The sequence below is a fragment of the Camelus ferus genome, chromosome 2 (genome assembly GCF_009834535.1).
Source record: "Camelus ferus isolate YT-003-E chromosome 2, BCGSAC_Cfer_1.0, whole genome shotgun sequence".
In the NCBI taxonomy this organism is placed as follows: domain Eukaryota; kingdom Metazoa; phylum Chordata; class Mammalia; order Artiodactyla; family Camelidae; genus Camelus; species Camelus ferus.
In genome coordinates this window covers 107,222,330-107,241,537 of record NC_045697.1, presented here as the reverse complement: position 1 = coordinate 107,241,537, position 19,208 = coordinate 107,222,330, and the positions used below count along the sequence as shown (strand labels likewise).

The following is a 19,208-nucleotide window of genomic DNA, read 5'->3' as shown; positions in this document are numbered from 1 at the left end:
ATGTCACAAATAATGAAGGAAATAAATACTAAAATAACCAGAAGATTGTTTCATCTGATTAAATTTGTAGAGATGTAAAAGATGGTGCCTAGTGTTAGTGAGGATATGAAGAAACATTTTTCTGTTTTTGAGAGGGCATATTGGTACAGTTTATTCAAGGGAAAATTGGCAGTTAATTTTATTAATTAAAATTTAACATATGTAAACCTAATTATATCTCTGGATGTTTATACAGTACATATATGCAAGTATAGAATGTTTTCTACTGTAAGAGGAGTTTCATTGTTAAGCTAATACCTGTTGAGCTTTTACTCTGTGAAGGCCTGTTAAAGTGCATTTTTTAGATAGTAGGTAGGTAGGTGCATAGATGGATACTATTTTTAGTCTTACTTTAGAGATGAAGAAAATGAGGCATACGGAAAGGAAGTAAGTAGCTTAAGCTCTTGCTAGTAAGTGATAGAGCTAAGATTTGAGCCACGGCCAGTGGACTCTAGACCTTGTTGGGTGTGCTTTGCAAACATAGTTGCTAATTTATGAAGGATTGCTTACATGTGTTGTTTCATATACATATATAATAAATACTGTGCAGTCATTAAAAGAGAGAAAAGCACGATACTATATATTGATATAAAGTGATGTTGAAGATTTATTATTAAATGAAAAAAGCAGTGTACAATTTGTTTGGAATTTGTGGTCTTTCAAACAAATATATATATGTTCACATATGCCTCAAAAATTATATAACAAATTGCAATGGCTATATTGTGAGGGAGAGAAAAAGTGTAAATGATTAGTTTTTTAATGGTCATAATTTTTATAATTTGTTTGAATTTATATTACTCTTAGATTGAGTAGTCAGAAAAACTTACTGTATAGATTTTTAAATTTAATATACCTTTCTAATACACTCAAAAGTTGTTTCCTTAGAAATGCCCCAAATTTCATATATTTTTGGCATTTCTTTCTTTTTAAATAGGGTAGAAATTAAGTCTATACCTTAGTGATACCTTCAGTAAGTAGGTTGTGAACTTATTTAGGAAACTGTGCTTAGGGAATACATTTTAAGGGGTTCATTGAAATAGAAAAACAAAGGGGGATTTTGGTAATAGCATTTTTCAGGGTGTTATTTGGAATTTACATGTTTGGTATGCATTTAATGTATTGTCTGATGGCAAGCAAACTGCTCTGTTTTTCCCCCTCTTTTTCTTAGTAAGAGATACCTTTTGAAAAACGGTTTTCATGCAGCTTTAGACCAGAGGAATACCTTTTGAGAATTTCAAAGCATCCCTCTGATCGTGTGTTTATCTCTGGAATGCTGTGTCAGAAATCACAACTCTCCTCATATCTTAAGAATTATCAACTTCCAAGCAATAACTGGAAAGTTTAGAGTAACAGCTACATGAGTGGAACCTTGCTGAAAGGCTGCCAGGTTGTGGGCCTTTGTGGATGGCAAGGTGTTTGTGCTCATTCCCATGCCGGAATTCTTGCTCTTATCTAATTCGAAGATCCTCTCTGGTGATTAGTGGATGCCAGGGATTTATCTTGATAAAGTTCAAGGGCTTGTCTGGCTTTTCAACTAGATCCTTAGGGACTGAAGTACTAGGCTTAAAATGCTCTTTTCTCTTTCAGTGGACTATTTGCATGTTAAATAAAATAGCATTTATATGAAAGTTTGTGATATTTCAAACTGATAGTACTTCTGAAATGGAACTTCTGAACCTTAGTGATCTGAAAGACATTGTTTCTTTTTGCTGTTGTTACTAGTTAAAAGAAAAAATCTTAAAAAAAAAAAAAAAAAAAAAGAGACTCCCTAGTTCAGGTAAAAACCCCCACAAAAGTCAGCAGTGTTTATACTTGCTTTCTGTCGAGGCCTAGGAAAATTACTTCTTTCTCATCTGTAAAATGGACATAATAGTATGTAATATTTACCTTATGGGTTGTTGTAAGTTTAATTTCCTCATGGGTTGTTGAAAATATAAATAATTCATATGTGTCCTTAGTATAGAGCCTAACAAATACTAATTATTCATTAAAGTTGATGAGTATAAATAAAAAGAATAATAATATGTGCAATTTTATACTTTAGTAATTGGTTTTTAATTGAAAGTTTGGAAAAATAGCTTCCCTAACTAAAAGACATACTTATCTTCCAAATTTTTAATGCCAAAACATTTGAAATGCTTTTTGTTAAAATGGATGGCGGATATTAAAAATTCAGTGATTTCTTTCTTAAATATTAGCAAGGATTTCAGTTTGTCTCTTAAGTAGACACTTAAGCTATAGCATGAGAACAGTGCATTTAAAAAAAAATACTGTAAAACATGATAAATACAGCTTTAAAGATTTTCCCCCTCTGTTGAAGATTTTAGGTTTTTTTACACTGAAATTTTATAATAATAGCAACAACAGTTGGTAAAGGGCATGAAAATATCCTGAAATCTGCCTACTGCTTAATATCCTTTTAAGTGAATCATTGTGACTGAATTTTCTTTGTTTTTATGTAGCCCAAAGCTGAAGTATTACTGTGTTACTTCCTCAGAGATGATTTGAATCAGTCAATGAATTTTGAAATTGATTTATTTTATTTCTCTAGTATGTACTAAGTACATAGCTGGCCCAAGGAATATGGTTTGTTCCATTTGTGAGCAGATACATTTTTGTATGTTTGTAGTAGGACATAGATAATTTTTTATCTTGGAAGTCTTTAGTACCATTGCTTATCAATGACTATAATATAGAGTATGTTTAAATATTAATATGATTGTGACAATGGTTTCTCAACTCTTTGAACATTCTAAAAACCATGTAAGTGTACTCTTTAAATGAATAATAAATTGTATGGTATGTGAATTTATCATAATAAAACTTAAAGGTCAGTATGAGGAAATAGTTGAAATTTGAGGCTCTTATTTAGACAAACCTGGAATTGTGGGGCAGTTTTGCCTTTACCTTGGCAAGTTAGTTACTTTACCTTTCTGAGCTTTTACTTTTTACATTTTTTAAGTGGAAGTAATATTTATGTTAGGACTGTTTTGTGAATGGAGTCATAATTCTTGGCATATTGTCAGTGCTTAATCATAGCAGCTATTAATTTATAAGTTTATATACTAAGATCCTGTAGGACTACAAGGAATAATGCATTATGAACTTTGACTTGGCAGTCTGAGGAGGCTTACCTTTGAGTAAGGTTTTGAAAGGTGAGAAGGAAGTTTGCTGGCAAGCAGGACTAAGAGGAAGGCATCTTGGCAGAACAAAGGATCAGAGTTGTGAAATGATGTACACATTCAGCTCAAGAACTATCAAAGCATACTGAGAAGTGTAAGGAATGCTGGTTAAATGTAAATTCATGTAGGAAACCATGAGATGTGTCAGGAAGGAGAATATGTGAAAGATCTTGGACAATAGACATTTACTGAACTGAAGGAAAGTATAGCTGTTCATGATTGAAAGCATTATTAATGGCCATTGTTGAAAGGAATAGAAATGAGGTCAAGTTCTTTTGTTATCTTTTATTAACCATGTCCTCTTGGGCAAATACAGATTGTGCATATTATATTATAGGACATCTGTGGTAAATTTGTTTTCTTGTTACTAGTTTTCCAACATTTATAAAATGAAATAATGAAAATGTTTAAACGTACAGAGAAGTTAAGAGAACGGTAGTGAACACTCAGAGACCCATCACTGAGATTCTGCAATTAACCTTTAGCTGTTAGTGTCATTGAACAATTCTCCATATATCCATCTTTCTATCCATCAGTCTTATTTTTTTGTTGGATTGCAAAGTATGCTGCAGATGTCAGAACCCTTCACTGTTAAACATTTCAGCATGTAGATCTCGAAACAGTGGTCGATATAGCTCATAAGATAAAATGTACATACAATGAAAGGTACAGGTCTTAAGTGTGCCATTTGATGAGTTTTGACAGATTTAAACAGCTGTGTAACCTAAGTTTCCAATCAAGATATCATCAGTCTTGAAAGTTCCTTCATGCTCTTTCCCAGCCAATGCCTGTCTCCACCCTCTGCAGGCAATTATTGTTCTAGTCTTTGTTTTTTGTTTTTTGTTTTTTTAACAACAGATACATTTGCCCTTTCTAGAACCTCATATAAAAAGAAATACCAAGTTTGTGTTGCTCTGTATAAGGCTTCCTTCAGTCAACATAATGCTTTTGAGATTCATCCATGTTATGTTTATCAGTAGCTTGTTTCTTTCTTTTTATTGCTGAATATTACTCCATTGTATTAGCATACCACCGTATTTTTATTCGTTTTTCTGCTTAAAGGATTCAGGGCTGTTTTCAATTTTTGGCTGGTATAAAATAAAGCCTTTCTGAATTTTATTCTACCCATTTTTTCTCAACATATATTGTCTTAGGGAAATTTCTAAGAGTGGAGTTGCTGGTACATAGGGTAGGTTTATGTCTTAAATTTCAAATATAGAAAACCAATTTCACTATTCTAAATATTATTTTCTGTTGCTCCTATCTGTATTTATCTATTGTATGCGGAAACTAGATCTTGCTACTTCTTTGTTTTGGGAACAAATGTGAAAGTAAACTTTTAAGTATTCCTTCTCCCCTCTCCCCCAAAAAATAGGTTGCTAGGAAATAGGTAGCTAGAGATTCTCTTAAATAATAGGCTTGTAAATTTCTGCCTCTAGTAGGAAATACACAAATTACTTTTAATACAAAACAGTTCAGTTTTCTGAATGTACCACCAGCCCACGTGGACACACACACACACACAGGGGTCATATCTACTTCCCCTAAAGTTAATAATCTTCATCTGATATAAGCTACCATGATTTAAGCACACCATTTTGGATTGAGGGCTCAGGTGGCTGTTGCTTCTATTTTTTAGTGTATAGTTAACATTGGCAGTCACCCTTATAATGAAGCGACACCAGCTATCCCCAAATACATTGAATAAGCCATGCCTAGCACGAGACAACTTGATTTAATTGGCAACAGTGTTTGCTGTCACATGATAGGCACTGGAGTAAAACGGAACCTATTTCACTTTGTATTGTCTCTTTCTGATGTAACATCAAAAACAAAATATATTTTTAAAGTACTGGAATTACATTATTTCCACTTTTGAATACAGTTATTGGGATCAAGTATCTAAGAAGTTTATTTAGAAACTGAATTCTTTAAAGCTATTAAGGGAATACTTGAAGCTTGCAGTTACAATATTGTCAACAAAAGATGTGATTAAGTAAATTGAATGTTGAAGACTTTGGGCTTATGGTTAACATCAGGTAATTAAAAGTAAGCACTGCTGTGGGAATGCATTATATATCAGCTGTCCTCTTTACCTCATTAACTGGATTTTTGCATGTTTATGGAGCTAACTTCAATTAAAAATGCCTTTTAAGTTATGCCTAATAAGGTCTTTTAGTTACTATTTTGGTATAAAGTATTACACTTTAATTGAAATTGGTATATCATAAATACTTGTATTTGAATAATTCCCAAGATGAACAGATTTGATTATTTGATATTTTTATATCTAGCTTTTATGCCTATGTGTTGTTTTCTCTATGTAATGTTGTCAAAAGACAGTCTTTTAGGGTTAAAAAGTAAAATGAGTTGTATACATGTTAAAAAATATTCATATCTGATTTCTAAGGTTTTATCATTTCAAATTAGCAGTGCTTTAAAATCCTTATAGAAACATGTTGAATTTTCTGCTTCACTTCTGAAGTTAAAAAAGTTAATTTCTTTTCCACTTAGGTGCCAACATTTTTTATTTATACCTTTGGTTATATCTTAAGTTGGAAAATTAAAGATGATCCTAAATTTAAAGAATATAGTGAATACAGGTTTAAATGTTAAAACGGTATTTCCATAGAACATTGTCCCAATTCTTAAAAAACAAAGAAATAAATGAGAACACTGTTGAAGAGATTTCTTGGTTTTCTTTTTATTGAACAGATTTCTTATCGAGAGTATATTCTAAATTGTACATCGAAATGGCGGTAAGAAAGAAAATTAGAGAAGTTAGTTCCCTATTTCTGATCGGAAATTCATGTGATTAACTTGAGTGATCTGTATTTTAAAGTCTGTTTACTTTCTTTATTACAGAAGTGTCATCATTGCAACAAAAAAATCGTCAGCCTTACCTTCCACACTTTCTACAAGTATACCTACCAATGCTGTTAGTGTGGTGTCTTCAGTAGATTCAGCCCAAGCCTCAGATGTGGGAGGAGAATCACCTGGTGAGTTTCAACAGTGGTTCTAACAAAAAAAGTTTTTAGATCCCATTTTAGCAAAGCTTAGGATTTTTGATAAAGTTAAATTTTTTTTAGGGATATTATAAATCATTATGCTTTTGTACTATACTGTTGATTGTTCAATAATTTTCTGAATAAATTTGAGTAATATCAGATGAAGTAAATCAAGGATTTCAGTATTTTCTCCACTTGAAGGTAGTAGTGTGTAATTGGTTGCTGCTGGTTGGGTGGATGAATGCATGAATGAATGATAGATTTATTAAAATACTTAATACTTTTTTTCCTTTCCCTGCACTTGCGAAGACATGTATAAACAGTGATTTATATGTGAAAGTTTTGGTGACATTTGGTCTTTTAATCTGGTTATCAGTTACCAGATGTTCATATAATATCCAGCACTTTGGTTTCTCTTGCGTGGTTTTCTGAATTAGAGACGTGGTAGGGGGATGCTGCCCTGAAATCTGTCATCATTCTAGCATTAGTCATAGTAGTTCAGTAACTCTTACTGCAATTTGATTTTTGCTCATCCCTCTTTGTATATTCCTTCCAAGTACAAAAGTATTTGGGTGTGTGTGTGTGGATACAAGATCCTAAATCCCTAAATGTTGACTGGAAGCTTAGTGATATACCAGGTAAGCTTGAAGACTGTGTGATATTAAAATGACCAAGTTAGGGCAAAGGGGATATTATTTTATATAAGTAGTATTTTTCTAAGTGTTGTGGTATTTTGTTAAAAAAAATTAACAACTGAAAAAAAAAATAACCCCACAAAAGAGTCATTGATTCTTGTTACACTAGAATGAGATTAATGAAAAATAAAAAAATTTTGAAGGAATGACTAGGTGGCTTGTATTAAAGCCAGGTATAATGTTTTTCCTTCATCTTTTGGATCATCTCATGCCTGCTGTCTGTTGTTCTACTTTTATTTGCTAAACTAATCTCAGAGAGTTCTGCTTCTCACTTGGTGTTTCTTCTAGCCAGTTGTAAGGGACATTAAATTTTTCCTTTCTGTGTACTATATATCATGTGTTCCAGAAACGAAGACCGTAATTGTTTATTTTGTCTTTCTCATTTTTTTCTTTCACTGTAACTATTTTGTGTTAGCAAAAATATTTTTTAAAGTTGTAGGTATGATTAATTCTCTACACATTTCTTAGTGTTAAATAAGAGAAAATGCTCACAGCAAGTTAAGTAAAAAAAATTATATGAAGTGTTTTACATAACTATGTGAACTATGTATATACTTTTATTACATGAAAAAGCAAAAAAATGTACTGTGAAGTTACTTGATTATTTCTGTCTGGTTGAATTACTGGAAATTTTATTTTCAAACTTAAATTTTAGCATATTTTTCAAAAACTTACCAATAGTTCTGTATTATTTTTATACTTAGGAAAAAATAATTGACGAAAAATTTCCACAGGGAAACCAAAAGCTGCAGTGGTAGTAGACAGAGTTTTGTGCTGCTCTGCTCTTTTTGTTTTATTAAAGCATTTTTTAAAATTAATAGACCTTATTTTTTAGGTCAGTTTTAGGTTATAGAAAGTTTGAATGGAAAGTAGACAGTTCCTATCTACCCCCTAAATCTCACCCTCTCTGCATTCCTTTGTTATTAACATCTTGCAATAGTATGGTATATTTGTTAGATTTTTTTTTTATCCTTGTCTTAGAAAATATAAAGAAAAATTAAAGTGTAGAACTCTAGCAGGTTTTCTTTCTTCCTTATTGTTCCATTATACTCTGATGCTTTTTTTTTTTTTTTTTTTTTTAACTTTGGAGAAGAAACAATCTGGTAATCTATTTTGGGCTGGTTATGCAAATTTCAGTTCTTCCATCCCATCCAAAGCTCTTAAAAAAATCAACTATGATTTTTCTAGGCTGGCCTCTTTTGGGAAAAAGGCAGAATTTACTAATATCTATGAAGCTGTATGCCTTCTTTTTAATTCAGAAATAGTGAATTCCTGATAAGTTCCCAGAGCATATGTAGTAAATTCAGAGGTTCACAGTACACTGAGTAAAATATTATCTCTTATTTTGAATACATTGCCCTTTAATCTCATTTTATGGGACAAAGCAAATAGGACCCTCTGATTGCTTTTTAATATATTTTTCAAAATTCATGTATCAGAAGAGATAAGAAACAAAGCTGATACATGGGCAATAGTTGATATAAAAGTATATAATAAATTTCTCTCTGAAGCCATTGTATATGTTCTGGTAAATCTATTATAAAATACTCTCCTTGAAGAACCATATGCAGAATTACAGAATAATTTGCTGTCTTGAAGACCATTGTGTTTATTGGTAAAACCCCACAAAACCTGTATCTAGCCCATAATGTACCTTTGCCCCCTATTATTTAAACTTTGTATAATTTGTGGTGGTAGTGTTTCTCAAATAGTTTCCAGGTTTTTCCATTTTGGGCTAGAATTTTTAGTTCTTTCTTTTCCCTCTCTGGTCCCCTTTATTTAAAAAAAAATAATTTATTCCTTTTTAAAGTCATTCTAAGTCATCTTTGTGATGATGATCTTTCTTTTTGTCCTTCGTTTTGATTTTCGTACCTGACCCTTTCCTCTTCCTGTCATTACACTCTTGTTGTCACTGTTATATGGTGTCTCCATTTTAGTTTATCACTTCTAGTCTGTTCCATTGATTGCTGCCATGGACATTACTGCCTTGATAAGAAATCTAACCTAATTGAGTATTTTCAGTCATTTTATTTCTTGCTTTCCCACAGCCCACTTTTCATATTTTTGCCTACCATACTTGCCCTTGTATTCTGTTCTCTTTTCACTTGCAATCCAAATCCCACAAATAAAGAGTTATCTCTCCAACATCAGTATTTTCAACTGATAGATTTTTGTATTCTTTTTGGTAGATCTCTTGATTTAAGTTATTTGCCATTAAAAAAAAAATACACTCTTTACAGTATATTGCAAGATTATTTTCCTTCTTTGGGTTCAAGCAGGATTTGGGAAAAGTGATTTGTGGTTGAATTGATTGTTATTGTAATTACATGCTGAGCTGGGCGATTTATTCTTGCAGATCTGGGTAAGCTTGGTTATTAGTATTAGTCTTGGTTTGGTCTTACGTATTTTCTTTATATGAAAGTACAGTTAATATCTTTCCCTGTGGAACATAAACCTTTGTGCCTTGGGATGACTTCAGTTCTGAATTTTATAGTGAGTCAGCGACAAAAAATGAGCTGCTTAAATTCAGTAATAGATTATCGGTTAATAAAAAATATGCTTGATAGAACATATACATTAGTAAAAATGAGAATTTCTTTGGAAGAAACCATGTGAATTGAAAACATAAAATATAAGTTTTGTAGCAGAAAAGTCAACTATTTGGAAATTTAGATATTGAAATGGGATTTCTAAATTTTACATATGGCACAATTAAGGAGAAACTGGGACTGGATCCCAAAAACAGAGTTAGAGCTTGTCAGCTTTGTATGAGGCCAAAGGTTCTTTTGTCAAAACATAACCACTCAAATAATTTTATAATTTTGTGAAAAAATTAAGGATTTGTAAATACATTTTAAAACTGTGTACATTATTAAAACTATAGTCAGTATTCAAATTTTGACTACATACAAATTTCAGATTTTAGTTTGAATAAGGTTTCTTAGTTTCTTAGCATTTTATTAGCAAATAGTATAATCTAATAATAATGGCAATTTTTTTCATAAGTTGTAAAAGATTTATCAGAGAACAAGGTATATCATTTGTATTTGTACATTTATAAAGAAAACTAAGAGATAAAGAGTTTTTAGTAAATATATCAAAATATTTACATTTTAAAGTTACTCATCAGCAAAGGTTTAAATGGCCAGAGAACAATATGTGTTAAAATGCTGTTAATTTTTTTTTCTAATATGCTGTGGTTTTCCTCAAATATGTATGGTTGCAAAGCATAAATGATTAAAATAAAATTGAAGCTAACCCAGTGGAGGAACTAAATAGACTGTTCTTAAGTAATTTATGTACTGGGTGTTTGCTAATCTTCAAAATTAATAATTATAATAACTTCTACTATATCAGGCTCTCTTCTGTTTATCAGAGCCATGTTTATTATAAATTAGTATGTTCATTTTTAATGTTGAAGAAAAATATTTGATTCTTTACTTCGTATATTTGACCCAAGAGTCTTATCTTTACTTATTCAATGAAAGTTTCTTTTATTCAATAAAGAGTTTTAACTGGGCATATAGATTGTCCCCCTGAACTGGTCCGGAATGGATGGGGAGGGAGAGAGAGGGCAATTAAAAATACAGTGTTTAGGGATTAAATATTGGCAGTTTGTTTTAATGATACTTTATTGCAAAGGGCATTATTTATTTAGACCCCTAGGGACCTTGAATAAGCAATTGACTATTCCCTGGATAGATGCTAGATGAATGATCTGTTTAGATTTTCCTTTATGTTCTTTTAAATGTCTGGGAAACTGTCAGTTTGAAGGAGCCAGTCTATCAGTGCAAGGATAAGGAGAAGATAAGTCAGTATCAGTCCACATGTTGAAGGTTGCTTTTGAATTTACGTATGTGTGATCACTTGTTGAAAATATTTAATGTTAAATTAATCAAAAACAAATTTGTCATAGATTTATGATTTTTAATCTTAGCTGAAAAAAATGCAAGATGTATTTGGAAGTTACATTTTTCTGACTGGTACGAATGAAGAATAACCTAGGATGAAATTACTGATACATTTAGTTTATTTTTTCATGTGATTTTTTTTTTCCCCTCTTAAATCCGTTGATAGTTGATTCACTTATGTTTGTTGGTGAAGTGTGTTTTATGACTTAAAGAGACCACTTTATACAAATCCCTTTCTGCTATAGTCTCCTTTAGGTTTGAAAATCTGCATTACTTACGGGGTATTGTCAGGAAATCATTTTTGTTATTGTTTTGTTTAGAGCAAACAGTGCTCCTACTCTTTAAAATTTTTGGTATCTATTTCAGGTCATTAAAATTAAAGTAGTTCAGTAAAAGCTAATTTAGTTTTTAATGTCCAAAGCCTCATACAAACATATTCTTGAGGTTTATTACTGCTCTCTATACTTTTAAATAGATGGGACCTTATGTGTTCCTTTTCATCCAGTTCAGAAGAGGTTAGGAAAAACTACTAATTAGTCATTTGAGAGAAAATGTCTGATATACTCTAAATCAGGATGGTCTTTAAAAACTACCACCAAAAAAATAAAGCTCAGAAATATTTCATTAATCAGTTGGTAATAGAAGTCAGTTGCCAACCATGGTTCAATGCTCATATTGCTGTGGAGAATTTAGAAAATTACAGGTGTCATTAACTGAATGTAATAAAGCTGTTGGATCTCCAAAGTACTTCATTGAGTGTTGTGGAGGATTAGAAGGATTGGAGCTGTCAGGAATGCCAGATACTGAAGAATGAAAAAAAAAAATTCAAATTCACCCTGTTTTGCCTTCTACTTTGAAATTTTCTTGTGAAAAATGGAAATCTTTTGATGATGCAATAGGAGTTGATAGATATACTTTTAAAAATTGTCAGTATGGAAAAATGTGTGCCTTAACTTCATTTTTAATTAAAAAATTTTAAGATTAATTTTATCTTATGCATTAGGATGGATTCCATTCAGTTTGTTAGAGTTTTTATGTAGTCAGTTCTTGCTTGAGCAGTATGATGAGGCTGGGAGGAAGGTTCGCAGTAAACAAGAATCCCAGTAAAAAGAAAAGTGAGCTCTAGTTACCAGGGGAAGCGGAAGGAAGTGTTTTGTGGAAGAGAGGTTCACTGGGGGTAAGTTCGTCTTGTTGTGGGAATGTGCTTGCTCTGAGAGGTAGGCTCGGTAATTATCCAGAGGTTAATTGTGGAAGATTGCTGCAGTGCCCTCCCTGCAAAGGAACCAAGCCTGTGGGGGATCAAGTAGTCCAGATTTCCAGATCCTTCTGTTTGGCTAAGACCTGTAATCAGAACTGTTGGCTGTTGATCAGATTCTGCCTAAAGATCAAGCATATTTCAGGGAAGGTCAAGTTGTCCCAGATCTTTGCTGTTTCTTAATCAGTTAAATCTACAGAACCCCTGATTAGAGCCTGGCTTTGTTTATCTATACCCAGAGTAAACTTTGCTCCAGTTGGAAGAGTAAGTTGAATGACGTGACCAGATATAATGGAAATGAGCCTGAGGAGAATTGTGGGAGTGATGTGAGGCAATGACAGGCTGTAAAGGACAGTGGGTAGATTTACCATATGTTTATGGTTATGCTTTATTTTATACCAATCTGATAAAGAAAGTGTTGGAAATCCACTTTTTATAACAGTTAAGTTTGGTATTGATTCTTTGCTCTACATTTTCTAGAGTGCACAACAGAATTTTCCTTTTGTTTCTTTCTAAGTTTTTGTGGTGAGTTTTTAAAAAGGTACTTTAAAAGCTTTGTCTCATTTTAGTTGCCTATAGTTAATGCCACTTGAATAATTGTTGAAGAATTTGTGTTTTCAGCCTGAACTACATTCTAAAGGGAAACATGAAAATGTTAAATATTTTGAACGCAGTCATGGTCATAAAAGGGTAAGGAAGGAGGCTGTCATTCACTGTCCATTTACTATGGTCCAGTCTCTGTTCATCCTCAAAATAATTCTGTCAAGTATAGATATGGGTATTAATTTTATAGATGTGGAAAATAAGGCACAGAGAACTTAGGTAACTTTGCCCATCACACAGCTGATAAGTGGCACAGCCCTTACTGCTTCCCCAAACATTTCAATCCTAAACCCCTTAAGGGTAGTTGTTATCAAGGAAACTAGTGTAATATTAATATTGATAGAATAAGAATTCGATTTGAAAATGGCTGGTTGTGGGTGGCCAGTGAGGAAGTGTTTTCTGCCAGTGTAGAACACCTTTTCCAGAAAGAAAGTTGGTAATGGAAATTATGTAAGATTTTGATGGTTGAGATAGCTTGAGAGGTTAGCAGGATTGCCTTTAGATGTGGAAGAGAAAGGCTCTGGTCTTGGATGACCTGGCATTTCTTTTTGAAAGCAGGAAGAGAATAGGTGTCAGGCTGAGATGAGTGGAGAAACTTTTGTATTTATTATGGGTGGGAATTTAATAGGTAAGTAATATATATCCTAAAAATGGATAGAATGAATCATGAGTATATAGTAGAATCACTCAGAAGAGCTCTAGACCTTTTTTCTAGTGCCTTGCAGAAATATGGGAAAGTAACATTGGGGAATCTACTTTATCTTGGGTGCTTTACATTTTTGAATTAAAATGACCTAAAAACCTGTTAAAAATTTGGTGATATTCCTATTTTCTGTATCATGTTAGTACAGGTGGTTTAAAGGGAAGATTATAGAATTCTGTATGGTAAAAAGTCATCACAGAATTGGCAAGAATTTGTAATGAATGATAAAAGCTAAATTTCGCTAGTTATATGTAACAAATAATTACAAATAAAAAGATTCTAATAAAAATACTTAAAAGTTCAGAACAGTCATTTACATTTCCTATTTTGTTTTCAGTAAATTGGGAAAGTACATTGAATTTTACTAGTAATCAAAGAAGTGTAAATTGTTTATTCTTTCTTCAGGGCAGTTTAGCAATATGTGTCCACACATAAAGGATGCGTTTATTGACTTCTGGGAAGTTACTTCAAAAATATAAAGGAGTGCCTATCAATTTATGTAAGCACATATGAAACATTGTCTTTTATGGTAAAAAAAAAAATTGGAAACAGCTCAAATGAATATCCCTGAATTTGAGTTGGTCTGATATTTCCTCATGATTAGAGACAGATTGTATTTCTTTGGTAGGAATATGATGGAACAGACAGAAAAGGAAATAATCGGATCTCATGGTGCACAGTTCTGACTTACAGTGCTGTTGGTGACCACTTTCATCACTTGATTAAAGTGTAACTGCCGGTTTTCTATATTATAAAGTTATTTTTTCCCTTTTGTAATTAATAAGTATTTTGTGGAGAGGAACCTGAAAATTATTTGAATATCCTGTTGCTCAGATTCTTAATGTATCATATCAATATGACCTCATAGCTTCCTATTTTATTGACGATTTTATAATCAGTTACTATTGTTATTTATTTTGATGCTCAAATTGTCCTCATTTTGGTCAGTTGAGAGTCCCTTTAAGCTGGTTTCTGTGCCATTGTGAGATTATCTTATTATTCCTTGGACATTTCCTTGCTTTCTAAACAACAAAACTAGATGTGTTAAGCTCATTTTGTACTTTTCTTTCACAGATCTTGAATCAGCTATTTCTTTCTTTTAGTGGAGAATAGTATTTAGAAGCCAAGATTTGGACATTGGGTGTTAGGGTATTGCTGCTCCCAGGTCCTCTCAGTGGACAGAGCTAGGGACTGTATGTGTGTGTGTGTGTGTGTGTGTGTGTGTGTATGTATATATGTGTGTGTGTGTGTATATATATATATGTATGTATATGTATATATGTGAATAAGAGTTTGGACTTTATATACAGACATACCCCTTGGAGATAGTGAGGTTTGGTTCCAGACCACTGCAATAAAGCGAATATCACAATAAAGTGAGTCATGTGAATTTTTTGGTTTCCCAGTGCATATAAAAGTTGTTTATACTATACTGTAGACTATTAAATATGCAAACATTATGTCTAAAAATACTATGTAATACCTTAAATGAAAAGTACTTTATTACTAAAAAATGCTAACCATCATCTGAGCTTTCAGGGAGGTATAATCTTTTTGCAATAATAACATCAAAGATCACTGATCACAGATCACCAATAGAAACATAGTAATAATGAAAAATTATTGAGAACCACCAGAATGTGATGTAGAGACATGAAGTGAGCAAATACTATTGGAAAAGTGGCAATGATAGACTTACTGGACACGGGGTTGCCACAAATCTTCAATTTGTAAAAAATACAATTTGTAAAAAAAACAAAATGTATTACGCTTCACTTATTGTGCTTTGCAGATACAGCATTTTTATACAAATTGAAAGTTTGTGGCAGCCCTATGTCAGATGTTGGTTAGCATTTTTTAGTAATAAAGTATTTTTAAATAGGAAAATGTCCCATTTTGGGGGGAAAAACTGTTGTTGCACACTTAGTAGACTATAGTATAGTGTAAACATAAATTTTATATGCACTGGGAAACCAAAAACTTCATGTGACTTGCTTTATTGTCATATTTGTTTTATTGCTGTGGTCTGGAACTGAACCCAAAATATCTCTGAGGTATGCCTCACTTAGACAATAAGTTTAGATTGTACAGTCATTCTTCCTCTAATTTACGTTATCTTGAGGTTGTAGATTGCAAGATAAAAGTTTCAAAAAGTTACACAGTTTTTCCTTCTTTAGTCATTTATCACATTGCAGATTTAATTCTGTTGCTTTCATGATTTTATCCACTGTGTTTTCTCACAGTTAGGTCTCAACTTCTGGCCGACTACAGTCGTTAAGATGCCTTTGTAAGCTGCATTGATTTGAGAGATAATATCACGTGGAAAAATGTGCACCTTACCCTGATGAAATAACTTGCTATGGAAAGAATTCTTGCTTAGAGATTTCTTAAAAAATCTTGGTATCTTCCTCTACCTGACTTCATCTAAAGTCTCCGTCAGTGTCCTCCAACCAAATCCCATAGTAATAAACCTTTGGTTGAGTAAGTTAGTTCAGTAAGGGAGAAGCATACAATGGGGAAACTTAAGGCATCTCAGTAATAGAGTATTGTAAAAGGTTTATGAGAGAATTTGAGCTTGTTAGAACTCTCTAAGCCTCAGTAAATTATCCTCCAAATTAGTCTTCTAGACCTACATTTTGAAGACTTGTCATAATGTGTGTTGTTTCTGTACCTGTCCATTCTGTCCCCATCCAACTCTGTCAGAGTTAATTTCCTGGTGATTATTTTTTTTCCCGAGTAAAATTTATAAGCACAGTTATTTGTTGAAAACAGAAAGAAGATATCTCTTATACAAGACAAAAGAGTTTGAACATTTTATACTATAAGAGGGTGAGCTGGCCATTCAACTATACAGATATACAAGAGTACTCAAGGGTACTGGAGAGTAAAATAAGACCACATGTTGGGAATTAACTCTACATAGTAGTTTGAATAAAGCTAGGGACATAAAATCGTAGGAGATAGAGAGGGAAGTATATACCAGGTGGGAAGATTGACCTACTGAAATATGGGAGGTGGGAATGATTAAGGAAGCAATTTCTGCAGTTAACACAAGTTGAGAATGTTCTACTGTGTCAGTTTGTCTAGGCTCTAGAGATAGATGGATGAAAATGATGAAATCTTTGCTTTCAATAAGATTAGTAGACTAGGAAAAAGGATATAAAAATCAATTGAAATACAGTGTGACTAGTGCAACAACAGGTTATATACCAATTACAGTGAGGACATAAATGAGGGAGTATATGTTCTGTTTGAATCATTTAAGAAAGGTTTCTTAGGTGGTCCTTGCATAATCATTGCCAGACTAGACTCAGAAGCATTTACGGTATAGCAGAAGTTATTTGGTGACTGAATAAGGATAGTTTTCATGGTAATGAAGCACACCTATTTAAGCTAAATTTGGAATTAGCTGTTTCTGTTTTTTGCTTCAGTTAAGAAAGGTTTTTGCTTATAAACCTCTATTACTACTTGGAGTTGTGTGGAAGGATGGAAGGAATCATGACCCCAATATAGTGAGTCAGAATTTACTTTTTTCTGCTTTTTCAGCCAATGGATGGAAGGACTGCTTAGTGTGATAATTGAACCTGTAACTGAAATTTATATATTGAATGATCCAAGAAAAACTTTGTTGATTGGTAGATTTTAATGTTATCTAGATTATAATAGGCATTTAAAAATCCATTATGATAGGTTTTTGTTGTTGTTGATTTGGTATCAAGATACCATTTTTGTTTCAACTCTTGTATCTAAAAACAGAAAATTCCCTAAACGGATATTTTCTTTTATAGGTGGTAGATCATCTAATGCAAAATTACCTGCGGTTCCAACAGTTGGTTCAGTTCCGCAAGACCAAGTTTCAAATATGAGGTATTCAAATTACTAACTTGGATATTTGTGATTTATTCCTTCTGATGACTCTTAAAACTGTCTAGCTACAGTCTTTTTTTTTTTTTTTAACAGATATTACATTTAGAGGCATGGGAATATTTTAGAAGTTTCTTCTTAAAGATTATGAGATGTAAAAGATTCATAAGAAGTAGCTATTTGTGATTCATAAATGCTGCAGGCATAACAAATACTTAATTACTTAGGTAGTTAGTAGCTTATGGCTTGTGTTCCATATGATTGCAAATTGAACATTTGGAATTCATTGTTCCTCTTCCCTAGAAATGCTGAAATAAGTTTAGCCAGTCAGCCAAAGCTATAGTGACACTGAACAATAGATAAATTTTTACTGTCATTAATCTTTTTTAATTGGGACGGTGCATTTCAAATTCTCATTGGAATGCTGTGAATATTTTCTACCACTAGGGTCATTGTGGCCAGAGTTCTTAATTTTTCCTTACCACAATTGGAAAATGCAAAGCACTTTACAAAGGCACCAGGGTGCTACAAGTAGAGGCTCCTAGCTGTGATGTCATCCATGGATAAGAGGCTCCATGTGCTAAGTGGAGAGGAGTAGTATTACGGGTAGTACCTGAGAAGAGATGGTTATTGACCACAGAAATTTCCAGCAGCTTACCAATGGACGGTTTCAGTACTTTCAGTAATTGATAGTTTGAATAGGAAGTTCTCCTATGAGTAGTAAATAAGTAATGACTGTTTACATATATGCTTTGTTTATAACTTAGAAACAGAATTTTCTGAAATGCAGGGGCCTTTTTTTTAACTCCTTAAATATGTATATATGTAGTTGGATATGGATCCAACCAACATCAGATTGAAAATATTAAAAAAAAAATTCCAGAAGGTTTCCAAAACCAAAACTTGAATTTGCCTTGCATTGGCAACTATTTACATACTATTTACATTGTATTTACAATAATTCCCACAGCATTTACATTGTATCAGGTATTATAAGTAATCTAAATATGATTTAAAATATACAGAAGGGTGTGCATGAGTTATGTGCAAATACTATGCCCTTTTATATAAGGGACTTGAGCATCCACAGATTTTGCTGTCTGTGGGAGTTTTGAAACTATTTGCCCGTGGAAACTGAGGAACTGTGTGTGTATATATGTGTTTCTGTGTGTATACATATATGTATGAATATATGTACATATAGTCACAAAGGCATACATTGTGTAAACTGAGATCATTGTAAATGTGCCAGTAAAGTATACTGTTTACAAATGAAAAGTTTTTCAGATTGCGTTAGAAAGAAATTACTATAGAGACAGATGTCAATGAAAAATAAACTGATTCTTTCAGTTTATAAGCATTTATTGAATTTGTACTGTATGGTGCAGCTGAGAACTTAGAAGCTAAGGCATAGTTCTTGATCTGAAGGTACTTGTGGTTTAGTGGTAATAGAAAATTTAATAAGGACTTGATAGAGTTTGTTTAGTTTATAATGGGCTCAAATCAAGTGCTCTCTACTGGCCAGTTAAGACTTCCAATAAGCTGATGATTGGAGTGGTTGTTTACCAGGTTGTCTGTGAGGGCTGGGGGTGGCAATATAGAACAGAATGAAAAAGGGTATTCCAGGCAGAAGGAATGGTATGCATAGCGATAGTGAGGCTTTAGGGAAATTTTAAATTTTCACATAGTTTTATATTTCTATCACTGATTTTAAAACTAGAAAATTTATAAATGCTAATGAATAGAACAAGTGAGTTAACACCTTTCCATTAGTATTACAGAGAGGCTCGAACATGCTTTGGAAAAGGCAGCTCCTCTTCTGCGAGAGATTTTTGTAGATTTTGCACCTTTTCTTTCTCGGACACTTTTGGGTAGCCACGGACAAGAACTGCTTATAGAAGGAACAAGTAAGTGGCTTTTCTGTTTTTTTTTTACACGTGTGCGC

At 32.6% G+C, this 19,208-nt stretch overlaps 1 protein-coding gene across 1 annotated transcript in view; it reads left to right on the top strand.

Moving 5' to 3' along the window:
• The window catches only part of LRBA (LPS responsive beige-like anchor protein), a 620,537-nt gene that overhangs the window by 156,818 nt on the left and 444,511 nt on the right, over positions 1-19,208 (top strand). The window contains 3 exon segments of the mRNA XM_032464781.1: positions 6,090-6,223; positions 17,188-17,266; positions 19,037-19,170. Of these exon segments, the coding sequence (XP_032320672.1) occupies positions 6,090-6,223; positions 17,188-17,266; positions 19,037-19,170 (347 nt within the window).